We start from the raw sequence: 18,288 nt of genomic DNA on the forward strand, positions 1-18,288 counted from the left end.
TTAATATCCAGCAAATATTGCCCTAGAAAACGCTAAGCTCCCACCAGCTATTGTTGCTGGCCTTACAAAAAAACAAGCTTATAAACGAATAAAAACTCCCTAACAATATTGCATAGAAATCTTCAACGAACTATTGTATATTTTTTTTTATATTATTTGATTTGTTGCTACAAATAGCGGATATGAAAAGCGTTTAAGGTACTTAATGTCCAGTAATTGGCGATCAATGAGGATCAGTGGGTACATTGTGTTAAACTATCGAATAGCTTCAGCTTTTGTCCAGATGCGGATAAAAAGAAAAAAAAAAGTTAAGCCCAGTCAGCGCCCGTCAAGGGTCAACGCTCAAAGGCAAGCTGTCAATGGACCGCAAATTTCAATAAAAAATAACATGTATTGCTAAAATTTAAAATAAGAACTATAAAAAATCTCTATTTAAATATAATCTTTAAAAATAATAAAAAAATCTCTATTTAAGTGTAAAGGATGGATGTCATTCCAATCATTAAAAAGGATTGCCATAAACAATAAATAATTTTGAATTTAGAAGGCGTACAGAACGCTTCAAATGTTTTATGAATGTTGATATAACATTGATATGATAATGTCTATTAGTTTTAAGAGTATCTGTCACTTAAAAGGGTAAACAAAGCAAACAAGGTGTAAGTTAACGGACCTGATTGCCGTTTTAAATTCAAACAGGCCCTCGTAATGAAATCACCGGGCGACTGGTCGCGGTCGAGTCCCACGCACTCTGAATAAGAAATATGAGCTGAACGGATACTGCTATTATCAAAACATTATTACAACACTCGAAATGCATCGCCCTTCCAATGTAAAAATTAAACAACAATTGCCTTTAATATTCGCTCGCTGGTGCCGACCCTCGGGTGGTTTTATAAAAAAAATCTGTCAATCTGCCGTAGATCAATCATCCTTCGTGAATGGTTAGAGGGGTGAGTTCAAGCCACAATCGAACTTCACAGATAATAAAAGGCGGTCCATATTTACGTAAACGCATCGATTTGATGTTCAACATTGTATTGGGAACATCCGACACCGACTTGGTCTTTTCACTCTTTTGTAAGAGAGTGAAGTCTGAGTGATATTTGAAAATTACAATGAAAGCACGGAATATGTCAAATAAACGTATTGATAAGGATAAGGTGCTTGAAATGATACCTTGGATTACAATGAACTCAAAAGCGTCGATATGTTATATGCTGCAATATTGATAAACAAAAATAGAAGCCAAAGCCAAAGTACTGTATTTTTACAAATTAATACATTTCATAAAATAAAAAACTAGAGTAACACGAAAAATTAATTAAAACAAAAATTCATAAGTCACTTGTCAAGCAACACAAATGTTTAATTGTCAATATACTTGACAAGTAAAAGTACTTTAGTGGACAAGATAGGAGACGCGGGCGGGCGCATCCACGTGCGGGCACGGTCTGTCGCGCCCACGTGCCCGGAACGCGCTGCGCACGAGCACAGGTAAACACGCTGTTAGACTGGGTGCAGCACCGCAGGTAATTCACAGCGCGTGTCGATAATCTGTCAAGAAAGAAGTCGAGTGACACCTGCAATGCAAACACACACAGCAGCTTATACTCGAAATATGAATAATAGTGTTGCCATTGTACTTATATATTAAATTTATTCATTAAAAAACAAAATAGGTAAAAAAATTAATAAGTAACAAATTGAAGTAAATACATCATTGTTCATATTACAATGATCGTATTTTTTTAACACTTTTTTACACAATATAAAATGCTTTTTAAATCAGCCAAACATTCTATAAAAGGATAAATTAAAAAAAAAGTTTATTAACATTTCATAATTTCGCAAACATTTAAAAAAATACAGAATAAAACTAAACATAAACTATGACGTATACAAAATAAAATAAATATGATCGAGTACGCGAGTGTGAAGTCTACTCATACCAGTAATCGCATTGGCAGCCGTGCACTTTATCACCGGCTATAATCATCTCCCCTCAGCATCTTGTATCGTTATTAATGAACTGTCAATAGTAATTATACTAACTTTTTGACATTTAAAAAACCACAATAGCTACTTCTGATTATAGTTCGTCTCGGTGTTTGTAACAAACTGACAAACCGATCATTAAGATCGTTAATATTCAATGGCGCAGAATGTTGCGATTGAAAAGAATTGATGTACCCTTTAAGTATAGCTAGTTTAGTAAAGCTTGGAATTAATACCTGTTGGCTTCCAGGCAGGATACATTACATAAATATATAATTGTATTTAACTTATATAATTGTATTTTTTAAATGTTGAAAAAGACTAACTACTGAGTATCTTGCCGATTCTTCTCAGTAGAATCTACTTTCCGAAACGGTGGTAGCTTCACTTAATTGTTAAATGACGCTAAATGGCGCTTGTAAAAGCCCACTTGAATAAACTTTATTTTTATTTTGATTTTATTTCACAATCTAAATAGCTAATATTTTTCTCTGGCTTCATAATTATTACAGTATGCCATTGTTCTATTTTGAAAACATATTAAAAATGTAATCCATCGTAAGTTCTCATACTTACATGCTGTTTCTTTAAATCAACAAGTAAGCACAGAAATAATCAAACAGCCAAAATTCCACTTCCACATTTTAATAAATATATTATCTATTAATTTTAACTTAGGTGTATGTATAACTCTAAATGTATTTGTTTATGTATACATATACTATAAATAAAGAATAAATTGGACAAAATAGTATTTACAAATATGTGTGTGTGTTTCTGAACCATTAATATCTTTTCATTAATATACAATTACTAATTATTATCAATAAACTATAAATAAATCTCACAAAATGGTCGTTTACTATTCCTAACAAAAGAAAATGTAACCGTGACGTGTGTCCAGCGGTAGCCAAATTGATAACAATATCGATTCCCGATAATAGATGTTTTTAATTTCAAACTGACCGTCGAACATGATTTATGATATAATACTTGAATACTTTGCTAATTTTTATACAATATACAGTGGTTGTTAAATATTTTGATTATTACAAATTAATGTTTTGGTTTCTAAATAAAAAAAAAGATTTATTATATTAACTACTAAAATAATCTCTTTGGTGCTTAAAATAATAAAAGACAATATTAATAATATTATTTAATTAAGTATTGAAACTATAAACTTTTTATAATTATTTGACATAACCTTAATGTTGCCAGTAATTTTTATTTTTTTATATTTACCCTTTCGAAACTATCTAATTTTTTTAAAACTATTATCAATATAAGTTACGATTATGTTTTCATTGAATATCATTAAACGTTACTAAATTAGTAATAGCATCTATTCATGTTAGCTTTCGACAATAACCATAACCGTACATCTCGAACGTACAAATATTGTTCTAATAACAATAAACATAAAGTATTGGCAGCGCTTAACCCTTTCCCACCGCTCTAATTTTACTAATGCGTTCGGTTAACGTAGGGTCAATAAAGTATTAGGTTAATCAAACCCAAACTGTTGTTTAGCGTTTACAAATTATTTGAAACTCTTTAAAGGATTTTAGTATTGAGTTACAAACGAACGTTGTAACTTATTTGAATGGTGTTGCATTATTTACACAAGTATCAATTTTGTAATGTAAGTATTCCATGTTGATGATGAAAAGTATTACAGCTGATTTTTTAATCTGTAATATATCAATTAGGCTATTGAGTGCGCCCGCTAACAGACATTGACACTTTTATAAGTAGTAGTCGTTTTTTTATAATTAATTTCTTATATGAACAATGCGCAACTCTCCAGTAGACGATATTCTATCTCTCTCGTGTTAGCTATTACAATGGCTAACCTTCTGTCCAGGCCGAATAGCTTATGGTAAGAACACATAAATGAAAAACTAAGGCCTCAAATTCTAAAAAATATACGCATTAGATATATATTACTAACTACAAAAATATTAAGCTAAAAATTTAACATAAAAAATGCGTTCATGCTTATAGTAGGTAACAAGTAATAGAATTTCATCTGAATGAAGATTTTTCTTACACTATCGAACAAGAGAGCAATTATAAACTGAATATAAACAAAACAAAACGCATCAGTTGAGACTCACGTGGTCTACATTATATTCTAAAATGAATAAACAATGAAACGACACGCGCACCAGAAACTATCACATTCGAAATAAAATAATATCCGTTCACATGATGCTGTCACAATCGTAGCTAATTGCGCATAATGAGCACAGCAACAACGCAATATGTTTTTTGCGATTATTTATGCCTCGAGAACGCCCCGCCGATTTCACCACCCTTTGCTATTTGCGGGTTGAAATAAAATTTAATGGTCGGCCGAGTGCTTTTTGAATTCGATTGAAGGCAATGTGAAATATCCGATTTCCGGCTATTGTGCCAACCAACTATTAGTGGATCATCTTCCTTCTTGCCATTCACAAATAAAATAAAGTATTTTATGGTCACATCAAACGAAAATATTATTTAATAAATGTATTTATGTAGACATTAACTTAATTATTAGTTCGCAGCATCGCCATTAATAATAAAAAAGAAAAACAGTATCACACGTAATAACGTTTAACGTATCTGAATCGATTAATTCATCTGGTATTAAAACATGTTTTGGAATTTGATTTATTCTTCTTTATTTTCTTATTTTTCCGTCTCATATTACAAAAAATAACACGATTTATCAACAGATGAGAGATACTTAACAATTTTATCTTTTTCTATTTTTAGACAGATAACCGACGGTTAAAATTTTTGCACATAACTTTCACGAACATAAAGCACCACAATAGTTTCCTTTAATTCGAATCGAAATAAAATCGAAAAATCCTTTCCCACGCCGAGCAACGTAAACTTCCTATTAGAGGCGTCAATTAATTAAAACCACCAATCAAAGTGGTTCCCACGTCATGATATCTCACAATCACGCAACATCTTTATTCCTTTATTAGATTATTCCCCTAACCTCCCTATAGGTGCGCTTTTGTTTTGGGGGTGAGCGTGAAATGGCCTGACCATAATTACTTTGTAACGTGTTGCAACTCATCAATTCATAATATCCTACAAAACGCTGGTATTAGTATCATAAATACCAGGAAAGTTAATACAAGAACATTCCAATATAAAATTTGACAGATAAATGAGTTTTGAAAAATCCATATTAATGTTATTAATGTGAAAATAACTGTCTGTTTGTCGCTCTTTCACGAGCAAACCGCTGGACCGAATTTGACGTAATTTGGTATGAAGCAAATTGGAACTCAAGGAACGACATAGGCTACTTTTTTGCCAAACACATGACAACTATATGTATCTATATGTAGGTATAGTACTCATGATTGTCATCTTACTAATTGAAACAAAAAGATACAATCAATTAACTAAATTAGAAATTACTGAAAAGTATTTCGATCCATAATTTATTCACAATATCCTAATTTAGTTGTTATTTTTTTTTTTGCATATTTTAATATATCAATAGCTAAACGTTAAACAACCTTAAAAGCGCCGATAAATTTAAAATAATACTTATAAATATAATAAATATAAATTACACGGTATCTCCTCGACAAAAGGTCTGACGCTTATACACGAAGTAATTTGTATAATTTGACTCTAAATCATGTGAACTATAGAATGAATGCAGGAATATTACGTCGAGCCCTATGTTATGCAAAACAATCTTATTCGCGAATTCAAATCGATTAACGGGAAGGGTTAAGCTATTTTGTAAGCAATAAAATACGAACAAACCCGGCTCTAAACAGAAACCTAATTGAGTAGTAATTTTATTTTAAAAATAAATAATCTGTATGTTTTTACTAACTCACTGAACCTTATTTCATGAAATTTAGTATGAACCCAGGTTGAACTCTGAGGAAGGACATTTAAACTAATAATACTTAATAGGTACCTCACTACCAGCTCCAAAAATCCGAAGGAAGCGACAAGTGACAACTAATATGATGTAAGAATATATTTTTTAATGTTATCATTGATCAATAACACCATGAAAATCCAAATTGTATTTCGAATACGACTCATTGTCAAACCGAATTCTCTAGAAGGTTCGCAACCAATGTGGAAAGATAAAACATTATGAAAGCGCTGGTAAATAATAAATATGCATGCCAATTATGTACCATTGAACATGTATATGACGGAAAGTTTTTATATACATGATACAATAAAAAAAAACATGAACAGTTGCCAGAAGTCACGTGCTGCATGTAAAATGGTGGAGGTCCCGTCGCCATGGCTGCAGCGGCCGGCGCACGCGCACCCGCATCGTATAGATAACGGACGACAATAAATTAACAGCGAACACACGGCTTTTCACAACAAAACTACAATGTCAGTTTTCACCTTGTCTTTTTATTCGCTATTGGATTCAAGGTATCTAACCTAAAAGAATTACGTTATTATATTTGGAATATCTATTCAGATAATACTTATCGCGCAGCAATTCAGAGTTGACAAAATACTGCATATTTAAATAGTTATTTTAGTTTACATATTCATATCTAGAAATCAATAGCAAAAATAGATACATTATAGGGAAAAGAGAAAATATAACATTTTCACTTCGAACGAAGCTAAAACTTCCGTGCATATAAAAAGTCTTCTCGTCTTAGTTAATTACGAAATTATAATCTTTTTAAACAAATCGCCATCAATTTGTCAACATCAAATGTGAGTATGAAATGTAAATATATCTGGATTTATTAGCCTAGTCAAATAATAATCATTTAATGATAACATGGAATATGATTATTGTGATTATTAATCCGTACATGGTATAAAACGAAATCGATTCCCGTCGTATGTACGTTTAGACCTTTAAAACTGGACAATGTATTTAAATGCGGTTTTCATTAATAGACAGAATGATTTAAGAGGGAGGTTTATATGTATAATACGTGCATATCATATTATAGAAAAGCTGAGTATTTAAACTTCCCTGGACGGAAAAACAAGATTTTTTTTAAATATTTTTTCCTCAATCTAGAATTTGTATATAGATCCTTATTGTTCTTGTGAATGGAAGGGAAGCAAGTTATAATTATAAATAATAAACAGAAATAACTTAATACAATCCGTTAGAAATACCCACATATAGATACATACATCGCCATAATCGCGACGCAAAAGTAGTTACGCAACAATCGAAATTTGCAAAATATAGAAAGGCATGACTTTATAAAACGATTAACTCCACACCCGGCAAAGCTGGAGTTCAATTTCACAAAAACGATTGCGCATTTCAAGGCATCGGATTAGTTATGGGAGATAGTCGATTGTGTTCGAATCGTAGGTCAATCATAAAGGTATTTGTAGGTTGACAGTTGGGCGCGACGCGGGGGCGTAGTATTTGTTCAGGGTTCGAAATAGTTGTTTGATTAGCTCTCTTTCATGTCGCTGTTCATCGGAACGCGATTGTCTGCAGATTTGTTTAATTTGATCCTTTGTTTGAGCGTCGCTTGTGTGGAAAAGCCCATGAAACTGGGGTGGGCTCAATAGAGATAGATATGGAGATTTCGTATCAGTAGCGAAGGGTTATCTTAGGTGTCTCGGACAGATCGCAACCTGTGCTTGATTTACGAACAATGTTGACATGTGTTCTACTGATTTCTAATCAGTATGACCAGGTTTAAAAATATATTTAAAAAAAGAACAATTGTTTAATTCAAAATGTAATAAAAAAAAACTGCAAGTCAAAAAAAAGCATAGGTACTTATTTATTGTGACTAATTCTTCCGTTGTCTTATTTTTCAAAATACTTGATAATTATATAATTAAAAAAAAATAGGTCCAGTTCAAAAACTGTTACATTTCTGTGGGAAAATTTTCAAATTGTCACATGTCCTTTGTTTCTTTGACAGATCGTGTAGTCTCAGAACTAAATTCCACTGTTTACTCACGTTCCCCTTTAAACAGACTGTTTCAGATACAAATGCTAACATCAACCGTGTACAGTTTTATTTGTTATGTTATTTTGTTCTGTATTTTCCTGACAAACGAAGAAAAGTAGTTTGTCTTGTTTATTTTATACAATAATTAAGTAGTTGTAATGTTGCATTTTTAAAAAACTATAAAATAAATATTTTAAATTTAGAATATCATGTCAAAACTATTTCCATATAAATACTTGTCTTAAGATCTAAATTGTGTTCTAAATTTAAATAAACCATTTTTTCTACTGTTTATGATCAAATACGCTACGTTACGTTGAAAATATATATAAAACCTACCCTAAGTTACTACCTACAAGCATTACACACTTAGTAAATATACTTAAAAATTTAATAATACAAATTAACTACATGCCTCTAGTAACACAAACTTAACAAGGAACAAACCTCCATGTTTATAAGAGCGGTTTCAAAAGCTAAGTCGCCATACAATTCTACACCGCAAGTTGGGTTGTCAAAGTCGGAGACTCATAAGATGAATAAGTGTACAAATAATGAGATACCACATGCAGACCATTTACAAGTGATTCGAATAAGAACAGCTGATTGCAGGTTGTTGGTTATACAGAATTTAAGTGTAATTAACATGAGCTCACAAACATCAGGACAGATTATTTTTTTCCAACAACGATAAACACTAAATAGTATAAATAATAAGTACCTAAATGAATGAAGAAGAAAGTTAATATGGCCCTAAAAATGAACAAATATCTTACGTATTTTCAATTTAAATTATGTCAGTGCTTAAATAATATATCATGCAACACATAGTGACGTTTCAATTGAGATTATCTACATAAAAACTTCTCATACGAATGGCATGCCGAGCATCTTATTCTCTAACGGAATTGTTGTCAATTTCGCGAATTGAGGACTTCCGTAGGAGTGAGGGGACGCAAATTGTTCGTACTACGTAACTACTTTTATTCGGGCGTCAATTGGTAATGAACGCGACAGCGGAAGGGGATTACCGACCATTGGCCAATGATAGAACGTACGTCTGTATACCTATAGATTATTTTAGCCGACATTTGTTACATATGAATAATCTTTTAAAAACAAGTGAAAAATATCAAACTGTACCTATATGTCCACTCCTGGACTAAAGCCTCCTTGGAATTTATTCCATAATGCTGTTCTAACACATTTTGCTATACAGTGTTACATGCAGGTTCCATTACGCTGATGTCTTTCAGCGCTGAGCACTTAATTAATTATAAACATAGATTAATAACTAAAAAAAGTATTGTACTTACTCCAGGTGTGAACCCATAATCTCCGGCGACTTTGCCATCTCGGCTCACTTTTAAAGTAACTTCCTATAGATAGTCGGTGACAAATGCAGATTAACTCTGCAGTTTCTGTTTTAAAAATATTATGTTTATAATAAATTAATTATTTGAAGTCTAAATTCTGCTTTACAATCCATCACACATAGCCCATAATAATGAGCATATGAAAGAACATGATTTTGCGCTGATAATGCGCTTCGGCTCCACATCTATTTATAGCTAAGTGCTTCAATATGATGAGGTTACATTTCGCAGATTTTTACGAACTACCTGCCTGACGCAAACCTTCCTTGTAAATTCTTCTGATGGGTTAATTTGCCGCCACAGTACGAGTGGTAAGAAGCTTGAATATTCAATGGTATTAATGGCTTAACAAAATCTCCCCCAGTCGGCTTTTACGACTGATTCATCCGTTTCATTAAAATGGGGTGGAATTATTTCACTGTAACAATACTACACAACTATTTTCATTTAAATTGTAAAGCATTAACTCTAAATTAATTTACAGAACTTTACAGCAACTTTTTTACTAACTATACTTATTTGAATAACGTTAAAAATTAGTAATTAATTCGTTAAAAAACTTTTTGGTACAAAAGAAAAATATTACCTCAGAGATTATTGTACTCAATTGTAACAAACACTTTGATATGAAGGCATAACACAATAAAACCAAAGAACAATTTAATCAAGACAAAACAGGTACACTAATCTTGTATTTTAAATAATCCTCTTAAAACAGTAGCGTTAAAGATCATGTTTTGCAACGTAAGGAAGCCGAAATCTACTACAGATTATAACGGAAGATCTTTATAGTATTAGGGCTAAGATTATTTGCAATATCTGCAAAAGAGATTTAAATCTTCATTTCTGGAATGCTGGATGTCTAAAAGTAGGATTAGCCTTTATTTACAGCATTAGAAACAATAGGACAGGACACTATCTCACTTTATCGTACTGTCGGCTATCGCTATGTATATAGTACTTACCAAGATTTTAATCCGGCTTTAGTTAAGCCTTTACCCAAATCACTGTAACGTAAACAACTAAAGTTTATAATTTGATAACTGATGTTGCTGATTAATTGAAATATCATTAAAAAAGTAGTCAACAATACGAATGCGGTATATATATGATTTTAATACATTTATTTTAGAATTTAATAATTATTAAAATAATAATTATCTCTTCAATTGAAGTAGAAAAATTATTCACTGTTTTAGTTAAGGGGAAGTGATGGACTACCCAAAATATCCGATTATGATTTAGTAATTTTATTAATCTACTTGTCTGTATTATAATACATAAATGCCTACTCTATCAGATACCGTAATCTTTGCAAGATATACTTTTATATCTATATCTATATAATTAATCTCTACGTAGTATAAAACGAAGTCGTCGTCCCTATATATCCTATATCCTAATATTTCGATACCCTAAGATCTTTTAAATTACGCAACGGATTGAAATACTATTCCTATCAATAAATGAGGTAATTCTAGAGAAAGGTTTATAAGCATATAACATGCACATTATACTAAAGTAAAGAGGAAATATCAAACACGCCTAGCCGAAAAAAAAATAAGATTTTTATGTTTGTCAATATAAAGTTTTATCAAGGCCCTTATTGTAGCCTAATTGAGCGGGGTCTTATATTAATTAATGAAACAAACTAAACATACTTTGATAATTTCATATTTGATATACATAGCAACATGTTGCACCAAATGAATCATAAAATCAATAATCCCGAAAACAACAACTAATATCCGTAAGTACTTGATCCAGCTTAAAAAACTATAAGCTGCATAAAAGTTACTTTCCGATATTGTTTATAACACCGATGTTTATAAATATAGGTAATCCTTTTAAGTTGTTAAAATATCAGGAAAACTTTTTAAATACGGCACAGACGATTTTCAACTTTTACCATTAATATATTTCTAAAGTAATCGTACCTACATACTTACCTATTTCTTTCAAATTCTTAATAAAAGAAAGGGAGAGCAAATATTTGCCAACAAAAAAGCGCATTACGAAAATCGAAATTATGTTAAAATAATTTTAAAAAACTAAGTATTTCATACAAAACACTCGATTGTTCATACAAAATTCTCAGGATATTTTATTAGGTAGGTACCTAAACAATTGAAATACAGAATTTATATAGCTTTCCAAAAACAAACTCACAAGTCTGCGTAAGCGCCGTTCGCGTACCCGCATCTCGCACCCTTTTTTAATCAACCTATGCATATCTACTAGCTGAAGTACTAACGTGCGTACAATTAATGTTATTTGCAACTCAATTGTTATCGCAAATAACTTTTAATTACCATTTACAGTAATTAAAAGTAACACTTGAAATTGTTTCATAAGTTATATCCCTATTTAAACATTGTTAAATGAAATTAAACAGACCCAAAAATAAATTAGAAGTACCATCGAATTTAAAATGAAATTATTTTACCTATGTGTAGTTTATGTACTTATCTATAGTATTAGTTATTCAATTACCCTGACGTCCTTATTGGTGTTAAACCACCAAATAAGGACGCCAGGACGCTGACAAATGCTGGAAATCCTGAGTTCCTGGGTTAAATCCAATATTGTTTGTTTTTTATTATGTTACGACTGCTCTCATTATACTCACCGATCACATCAGATTACCCTCTCATCGGATTATAAGAGTGCACAAGAATTTTCATACATACTTATGTACAACTCTAGATTATTTGGTTGCTCTATGGAATGCCGTTGTAACCGAATCCGATGTTCTTTAAAGAATATCACTCAAACAAACCCTGAACTACTGGACCGATTACGTGTAAAAGTCAATTACGTCGTGATTAGAAAAAAGTATAATTGTTTTTTATATATTAATTTAATAAAGAAAATTTTAATATAATTTAATTAACTCCTAGCGAAGTGTTTTTTTTTTAAATTAGCGGCAGTAGTACCTACTTATATTATGCCTTCTACAAGTACATAATAGTCTATCAATAGGTAATAAAGGTATCGAAGAATATAATAACATAAAAATATTCCACAAATGTACCCAGCAGTAGTGGAGGGGAATTTCCTGTTATTTTTTAATAAAAAGTGTTATATGCAATTATTTTCCTCCATTGAGCAATTATTTATTTCACACCAAATCTAAATCAATCGAAAGAATAAGAGAGGTGTCCTAAATTTTAAATGATTAACACTTAAAATTTTGGACTCGATTTCGGTACAAATGGCAATCTCCCTTAAAACTATAGGTATATGATGTTTAGTATATTTGTATTTATTTAATAATAGGTATTTAGAAACTTTACATTCTTTCTTATAGGTATATCCAATACTCAAGTTTATGAAAACAAAACTAACAATTCCCCTTTGGCACATTCCACATATTAGGCCTAGCATTGCAATTTTAAGTATTAATGTCATTATGTCAACTATTCTACTTATACCAGACTAGAACTCAAACGTAACCTGATCCAGATAAAATTAAGATAAAATTCTATCAGCTTACCAACCTAATGGATTTAACTGCTTAAAAAATTTCACATGATATACGTTCAAGTATTGAAATATAAAAATATTGTACACATTTTATAACTATTCTTTAATTAAAAGAATAAAATTATAATAAATTTATCTATGTAGAAAAATATTCTGTTTGTTATTTTCCCGTTACAAATGTACAAATTTAATGCTAAACAAAAATCAATACTTTCGCAAACAATATGCAAGTAGGTAAAGTGTCACTGAAATTACCCATCACGATTTTTCCTGAAAATGTAAACTTATTTAATCCAAAAACTGCTATTGGTTGATTAGAAACGCGATCAGATTGGTCCGAATTGGCCAGGAGGAGGAGTCGTGCGAATGGAACGATCCCATTGGCGTATATGAATACCCCACCTCACTCAAATGGTGGGAGAAATCAACCCCATGTTTATTTTTGTTGTTAAAGTCAGTGAGCTATGAGCTTTCAATGCGTGTGCTACATGACACACAAACTGTGCGTATGTTAAACGAAACAACAAAATACATATAGAATCATTTTTATGATCAAAGATTGTGTTTATAGTGCTTTGTGGACTGTGCTTGATGTTTATATCGTAGAACGAGAACGACTATTGTGCTAATACAACATTGCTTTTTTCGGAGATGGTTATCCTGTAAGTATACCTACATTGTTATACTAAAATGTATATACCTTTAAACTTTAAACTTTTTACTTTATTGTATTGAAGAATTGGTAATATGTAATTGTAAATGTACTTTTTTTTAAAATCAATATAATTTGAACAAGGCTGTTCAGCCTGTTCGTATGAAGGTTTAATGTACGCAATTATAGTAATTTTTGTTTTAATTTTTGATACAAATAAGCTTTTTATATAAAAGATATTTTATATAACAATCATATTTTATTATAACTATTTTCAATATACAATGAGATCACTGAACCTAAAAAAATATTGAGTAAATCCTTATATAATATATTACGTAAATTAAACAAATTCATATATAAAATTATATAGAGATATTGGTGGAGTTTGGAGTTTAAAATAAAAAGTTTTATATACTATCTATATCCAACAAAATTGCTTATCTACCTCTTAATTGTATACTTGATTATATCGTTTTCATATTATTTAATTCAGATATTTTGCAAATAGTGACTAGTTATTTAAAAGTTTCTGGAAGAATTATCTTTTATAAAAATCCCATTGTAATATGAATAGATGAAATAAATTTTGCATTCACTAATATCTTCTCTTTAGTGAACATTCGGTTATTTAAACCGATACTTTCTAAAATAATTAAAATACAGCTTTTAATTGAAAAATTAAATTATCATCTATAATTATGATGATAAAACTTATGTAATATTCTGCATACTATTTAAATTTACCTTTTAATACTTGTTGTAAAAAACATAGTTTGATTTTATAACAAAAAAAATATTAATTATTTTTCAATAAAATTATTCAAAAAATAAAATAAATACATATTTTTAGTTAATTACTCAAGACATTCAAACGGCTTAAATTTCATAAAAGTGTATTTATTATTAATTCTGATTATTAGCGATTATTATTACTAGAATAATAAACGATTCGATGACGTAAATACCCATCACAACAATAGGTATTAAAAAACAAAACGTCGAATATCAAAATGTAATATAAAAAAAAAAAAACTTATTGTAAAAAAATAATTGTCTATAGACAAATAAATTTATAATCTGTTTACGGCAAATGGAATGCTAACAACATCCAAGCTGGGGTGAATTGTGGTAGGTGTTGGAGGGACACCAATTGAATTTAATTGAAGCCTATTGAAACCGTGACGCGTCTATTGCTTCTGAATAATAGCGTGGAGCATTAAGAACTTTCACTTAAATAAACTCGTACATCGTATTCTAATGTCCTTCTTTTTTAATATAAAGAGAATTATTTCTAAAATATTTTTTTATAACTATATATAACTAATCACTTATAACTTTAATACAATGTTAAGAATAAGAGAAATAACTTCAGCTAAACGAATTTTATCAAAACAAATTTTAAAATGAACATCTAATGAATCTAAAAGAAAACTACCATTGTAATGAAAGCTATCAACTAAACCTTTATATCAAGAAACAAAAATAGTAACAATGTCAGTCTGAATAAAAAACAATTAAAATTTGCATTCGTACTTCTGTTACTATATTTATTAGATCGGCGTATATCTTAATTCTTTAGTTTGTTTACTGGCAACATGCTACAACAAACAGCGGCCCTCCTCCTTCTTTACAAGAATTTCTTTTAAAAAGCGATTTATCCAATTAGCGTCAGCCCCTTCAGTGGGCAATTCTGTAGCAATTGGCCTTAACGAGCTTGGGAAGGGGAGCTTTCTCTGGTGTTACATACTATTTAACATTCGCTATGTATATTTAATGTTTCAATACATGAATGTTATGTAGTAAATTGTTGTATATTTACTACTTACTATATTTTTTTTATTTTATGCCAATTATAGTAAGATTTATAATGTTTCATTTAACATTTGAATTATTATCTAATTAATCAAAATACTATTTAAAAGTCAAAATCAAAATCAAAATAAACTTTATTCGAGTGGGCTTTTACAAGCACTTTTGAATCGTCAATTAACAATTAAGTGAAACTACCACCGGTTCGGAAAGTAGATTTATGCGGTTATAATGAAAATAAGCCAGTATTATTCAATTAAGATGTATATTACAGCACAAGCCGAGCGGATATGTCTGAAGGACCAGCAACAGCGGAATGGGACATCAACGACGCCGTGGTCCCCAGGGTCACAAGTTTCGATACTTTCGGCGAGTGGTGCGACGGGCACGTACGTCGCGTGTACCCGCCCGGCTGCGAGGAGGCGAGGCGACACGCCTCAGGCTGGGCCATGAGGAATACAAATAATCACAACGTACACATATTGAAGAAAAGCTGCCTCGGTGTGCTCGTCTGCTCCACTCGTTGCCGACTACCGGACGGATCGAGAGTTCATCTGAGACCGGCTATATGTGATAAAGCGAGGAAAAAGCAACAAGGTAATAATTTATACACTGTTTTTTTGCCGCCATAAGTGTATTTAATCCTTAACAGTTATAGTTGATAATTATAAACGAAAAACAACTCAAAAATATTATTAAAAATAGAAATTTTCAGTATAATTACACGTCACATTATTTTTAGCTGAATGTTTGCAGTCCTTACCTACTAAATTAACGTAGCAGTTAATTATATAATAATAATTGTCATTCCGAATTATTAAAAAAAAGTATTTTCAAATAATGGCAAGCTATTGCTCTTGATCGATAATACTAATTTTTAATAACCAGATTTATACTCATACTGTTTTACTGGAACGTTTTTATTCTTTATTTAATATAACAGGTTTTTATGATTCAAAAGTAAATAATATTGTAATACCATTCGTAAATCATAAATATTGACATTACTAATAAGTACTAAATATCAATAGGCCTAATTTATTATAGCTAATAACATGCTAATACTAAGCTATCGCTATATTGTTTTTATACAAAAAAGCTATAAGGTAATAAAAGAGTTTAAAGCCGTTACGTCTACATTAAAAAAAACTATGATACAAACTTAATATCTATAACAACAATTAAAAAAATTAAAAGTATATGTCTATATCAGATATGCTTTTATAGGAACATAAATACTAGTTTTATTGTTGTTCCAAAACTGATCATTATTTTTATTTCAGGTAAACCCTGTCCTAACAGACTTTGCAACGGCGGACGGTTAGAAGTTCAACCATGCCGAGGTCACTGTGGCTACCCTGTAACACATTTTTGGCGTCACACCGAACACGCCATCTTTTTTCAAGCGAAAGGTTCTCATGACCACCCGCGACCGGAAGCCAAAGGAGCCAGTGAAGTACGAAGATCTCTCGGTGCAGGCAGAAGAGTCCGCGGCCTCGCCTTACTACTCGCTAGAGACGCAGCAATAGCCGACAAAATACTAACTGTCAAACCAGATAAACACATGCAACAAAAAATCAACATCCACCCACAACCACCGCCGCTTATTCCTGATAACCAAAGAAGTAAGTAATATACGTATTTATTTCTTGTTAAGTGTTAGTTTTACGTGTTATACAAAATGACCTAGGTTCAAAGCCGAAGAATTCTTAGTAATTGTCTTGAATCATGAAGCTGGAAGGGTGTACTCCTGTGACTCAGAGAGCACGTAAAGCCGTCGGTTTTACGCCTAAACTTTCTTTCTGGTCGTGTCAGATTTGCCGTTCCACCCAATAATCTCTCTTTAGATTTGCCGATAGATAACCGAAATTTGTTAGAACGACATGATCTTTTAAGATTAATTATTGAATAAACTGTCGTCAAATTGGAATCTCTTACTGTATTGTTTTAAATAGTGTTGTTGTAAATATTTTCGAATTATTTTGTGATTTCTCAATTTTCATTTAAAAAGGTACTAGTAGTATTCAAAGTCGTTCTAAGTTAAAATTTTCAAGTTGTTAATAAATGTAGTTTTCAGACATGTTATACTTACAGAAAATATTTTTTTATTAACTCTCAATTTAATTGTTAATAGCTCTTACTTGTACGTGTGGACCGTTCGAGTGCAATTGCCGATGGCGATCCGAAACAGCAGCGGAGCCCTACGCAGCTGCCGCATGGACCCCGACGGAACACCAGCCCTACACAGCTTACGTGCCTCCTACGCAACCAGCGCAATCACTTCCCCAACATCAAACTTACGATCCAAACGCGTTACCCGCTGATGACATTTTCCATCCAGAAGAGATATTCCAACTCGACCAACCGATCCGTCTCGACTTTCCAATCGAGGAAAATACGCTTGAATCTCCACCCACGTTCGCGGACCTAAACAGTGAAAATTCCAGACCCGAAGATGCGTACTGGTTGGAATGGCAACGGGCCGCAGGTGGTTCGGAATCTAGCGAAACACCTTCACCCGAATTATTTGGTAATCACTACCAACAAGCCGAATCGTATTGTGATCAACAATCTTATGTCCACCAAACATATTACCCCGAAGAGGCTCAGTACTACCCAATGGAACACGTTAGAGATCCTTCGCCGGTCATGGAGATGCAAGACCAGCGGTATTACAGATACGGACAAGACTGCGTGCAGAATAACTTAGATATGCAAGGGTGGAACTATTCCGATTGTGCCTTCAACACGCACGAAGTGCCCGAATGCAAGCAATATTATGACGTGCATCCCTCCCAAACAGTAAACACATTTAGTTCATTATTATAATAGTATTTTTTATTTAATTTGTACATACTTGTTGTATATTGTAAATAGATTTGTTATTTTATCTGTAATTATTATTTAAGAAATGTTTGTGTTTCGATAGAAGAAATTTGTTCCTTTAAGTTAAGGAAACGATAATAATTATTGTTAATCAGTGCAAAACTTAAATACTTTAGAGGAGTACACTGAATAA

General features: G+C 31.5%; 1 protein-coding gene across 1 annotated transcript; it reads left to right on the top strand.

The window, feature by feature from the left end:
* Window positions 1-13,243: 13,243 nt before the first annotated feature.
* LOC124530835 lies at window positions 13,244-18,273 on the top strand. The gene is made up of 4 exons (XM_047105162.1): window positions 13,244-13,467; window positions 15,544-15,866; window positions 16,553-16,894; window positions 17,404-18,273. The coding sequence occupies exons 1-4, from the start codon at window positions 13,457-13,459 to the stop codon at window positions 18,096-18,098; spliced, it is 1,371 nt and encodes a 456-aa protein (XP_046961118.1). The 5' UTR covers window positions 13,244-13,456; the 3' UTR covers window positions 18,099-18,273.
* The last annotated feature ends 15 nt before the right edge of the window (window positions 18,274-18,288 follow it).

The sequence above is a fragment of the Vanessa cardui genome, chromosome 7, assembly GCF_905220365.1.
Source record: "Vanessa cardui chromosome 7, ilVanCard2.1, whole genome shotgun sequence".
Classification (NCBI taxonomy): domain Eukaryota; kingdom Metazoa; phylum Arthropoda; class Insecta; order Lepidoptera; family Nymphalidae; genus Vanessa; species Vanessa cardui.

Excerpts from the sequence above, each read along its gene's own strand:
- LOC124530835 (XM_047105162.1), top strand. Across the intron at positions 15,867-16,552 it reads AGCGAGGAAAAAGCAACAAG|GTAAACCCTGTCCTAACAGA; the intron begins GTAATAATTTAT and ends TTTTTATTTCAG. Across the intron at positions 16,895-17,403 it reads TATTCCTGATAACCAAAGAA|CTCTTACTTGTACGTGTGGA; the intron begins GTAAGTAATATA and ends AATTGTTAATAG.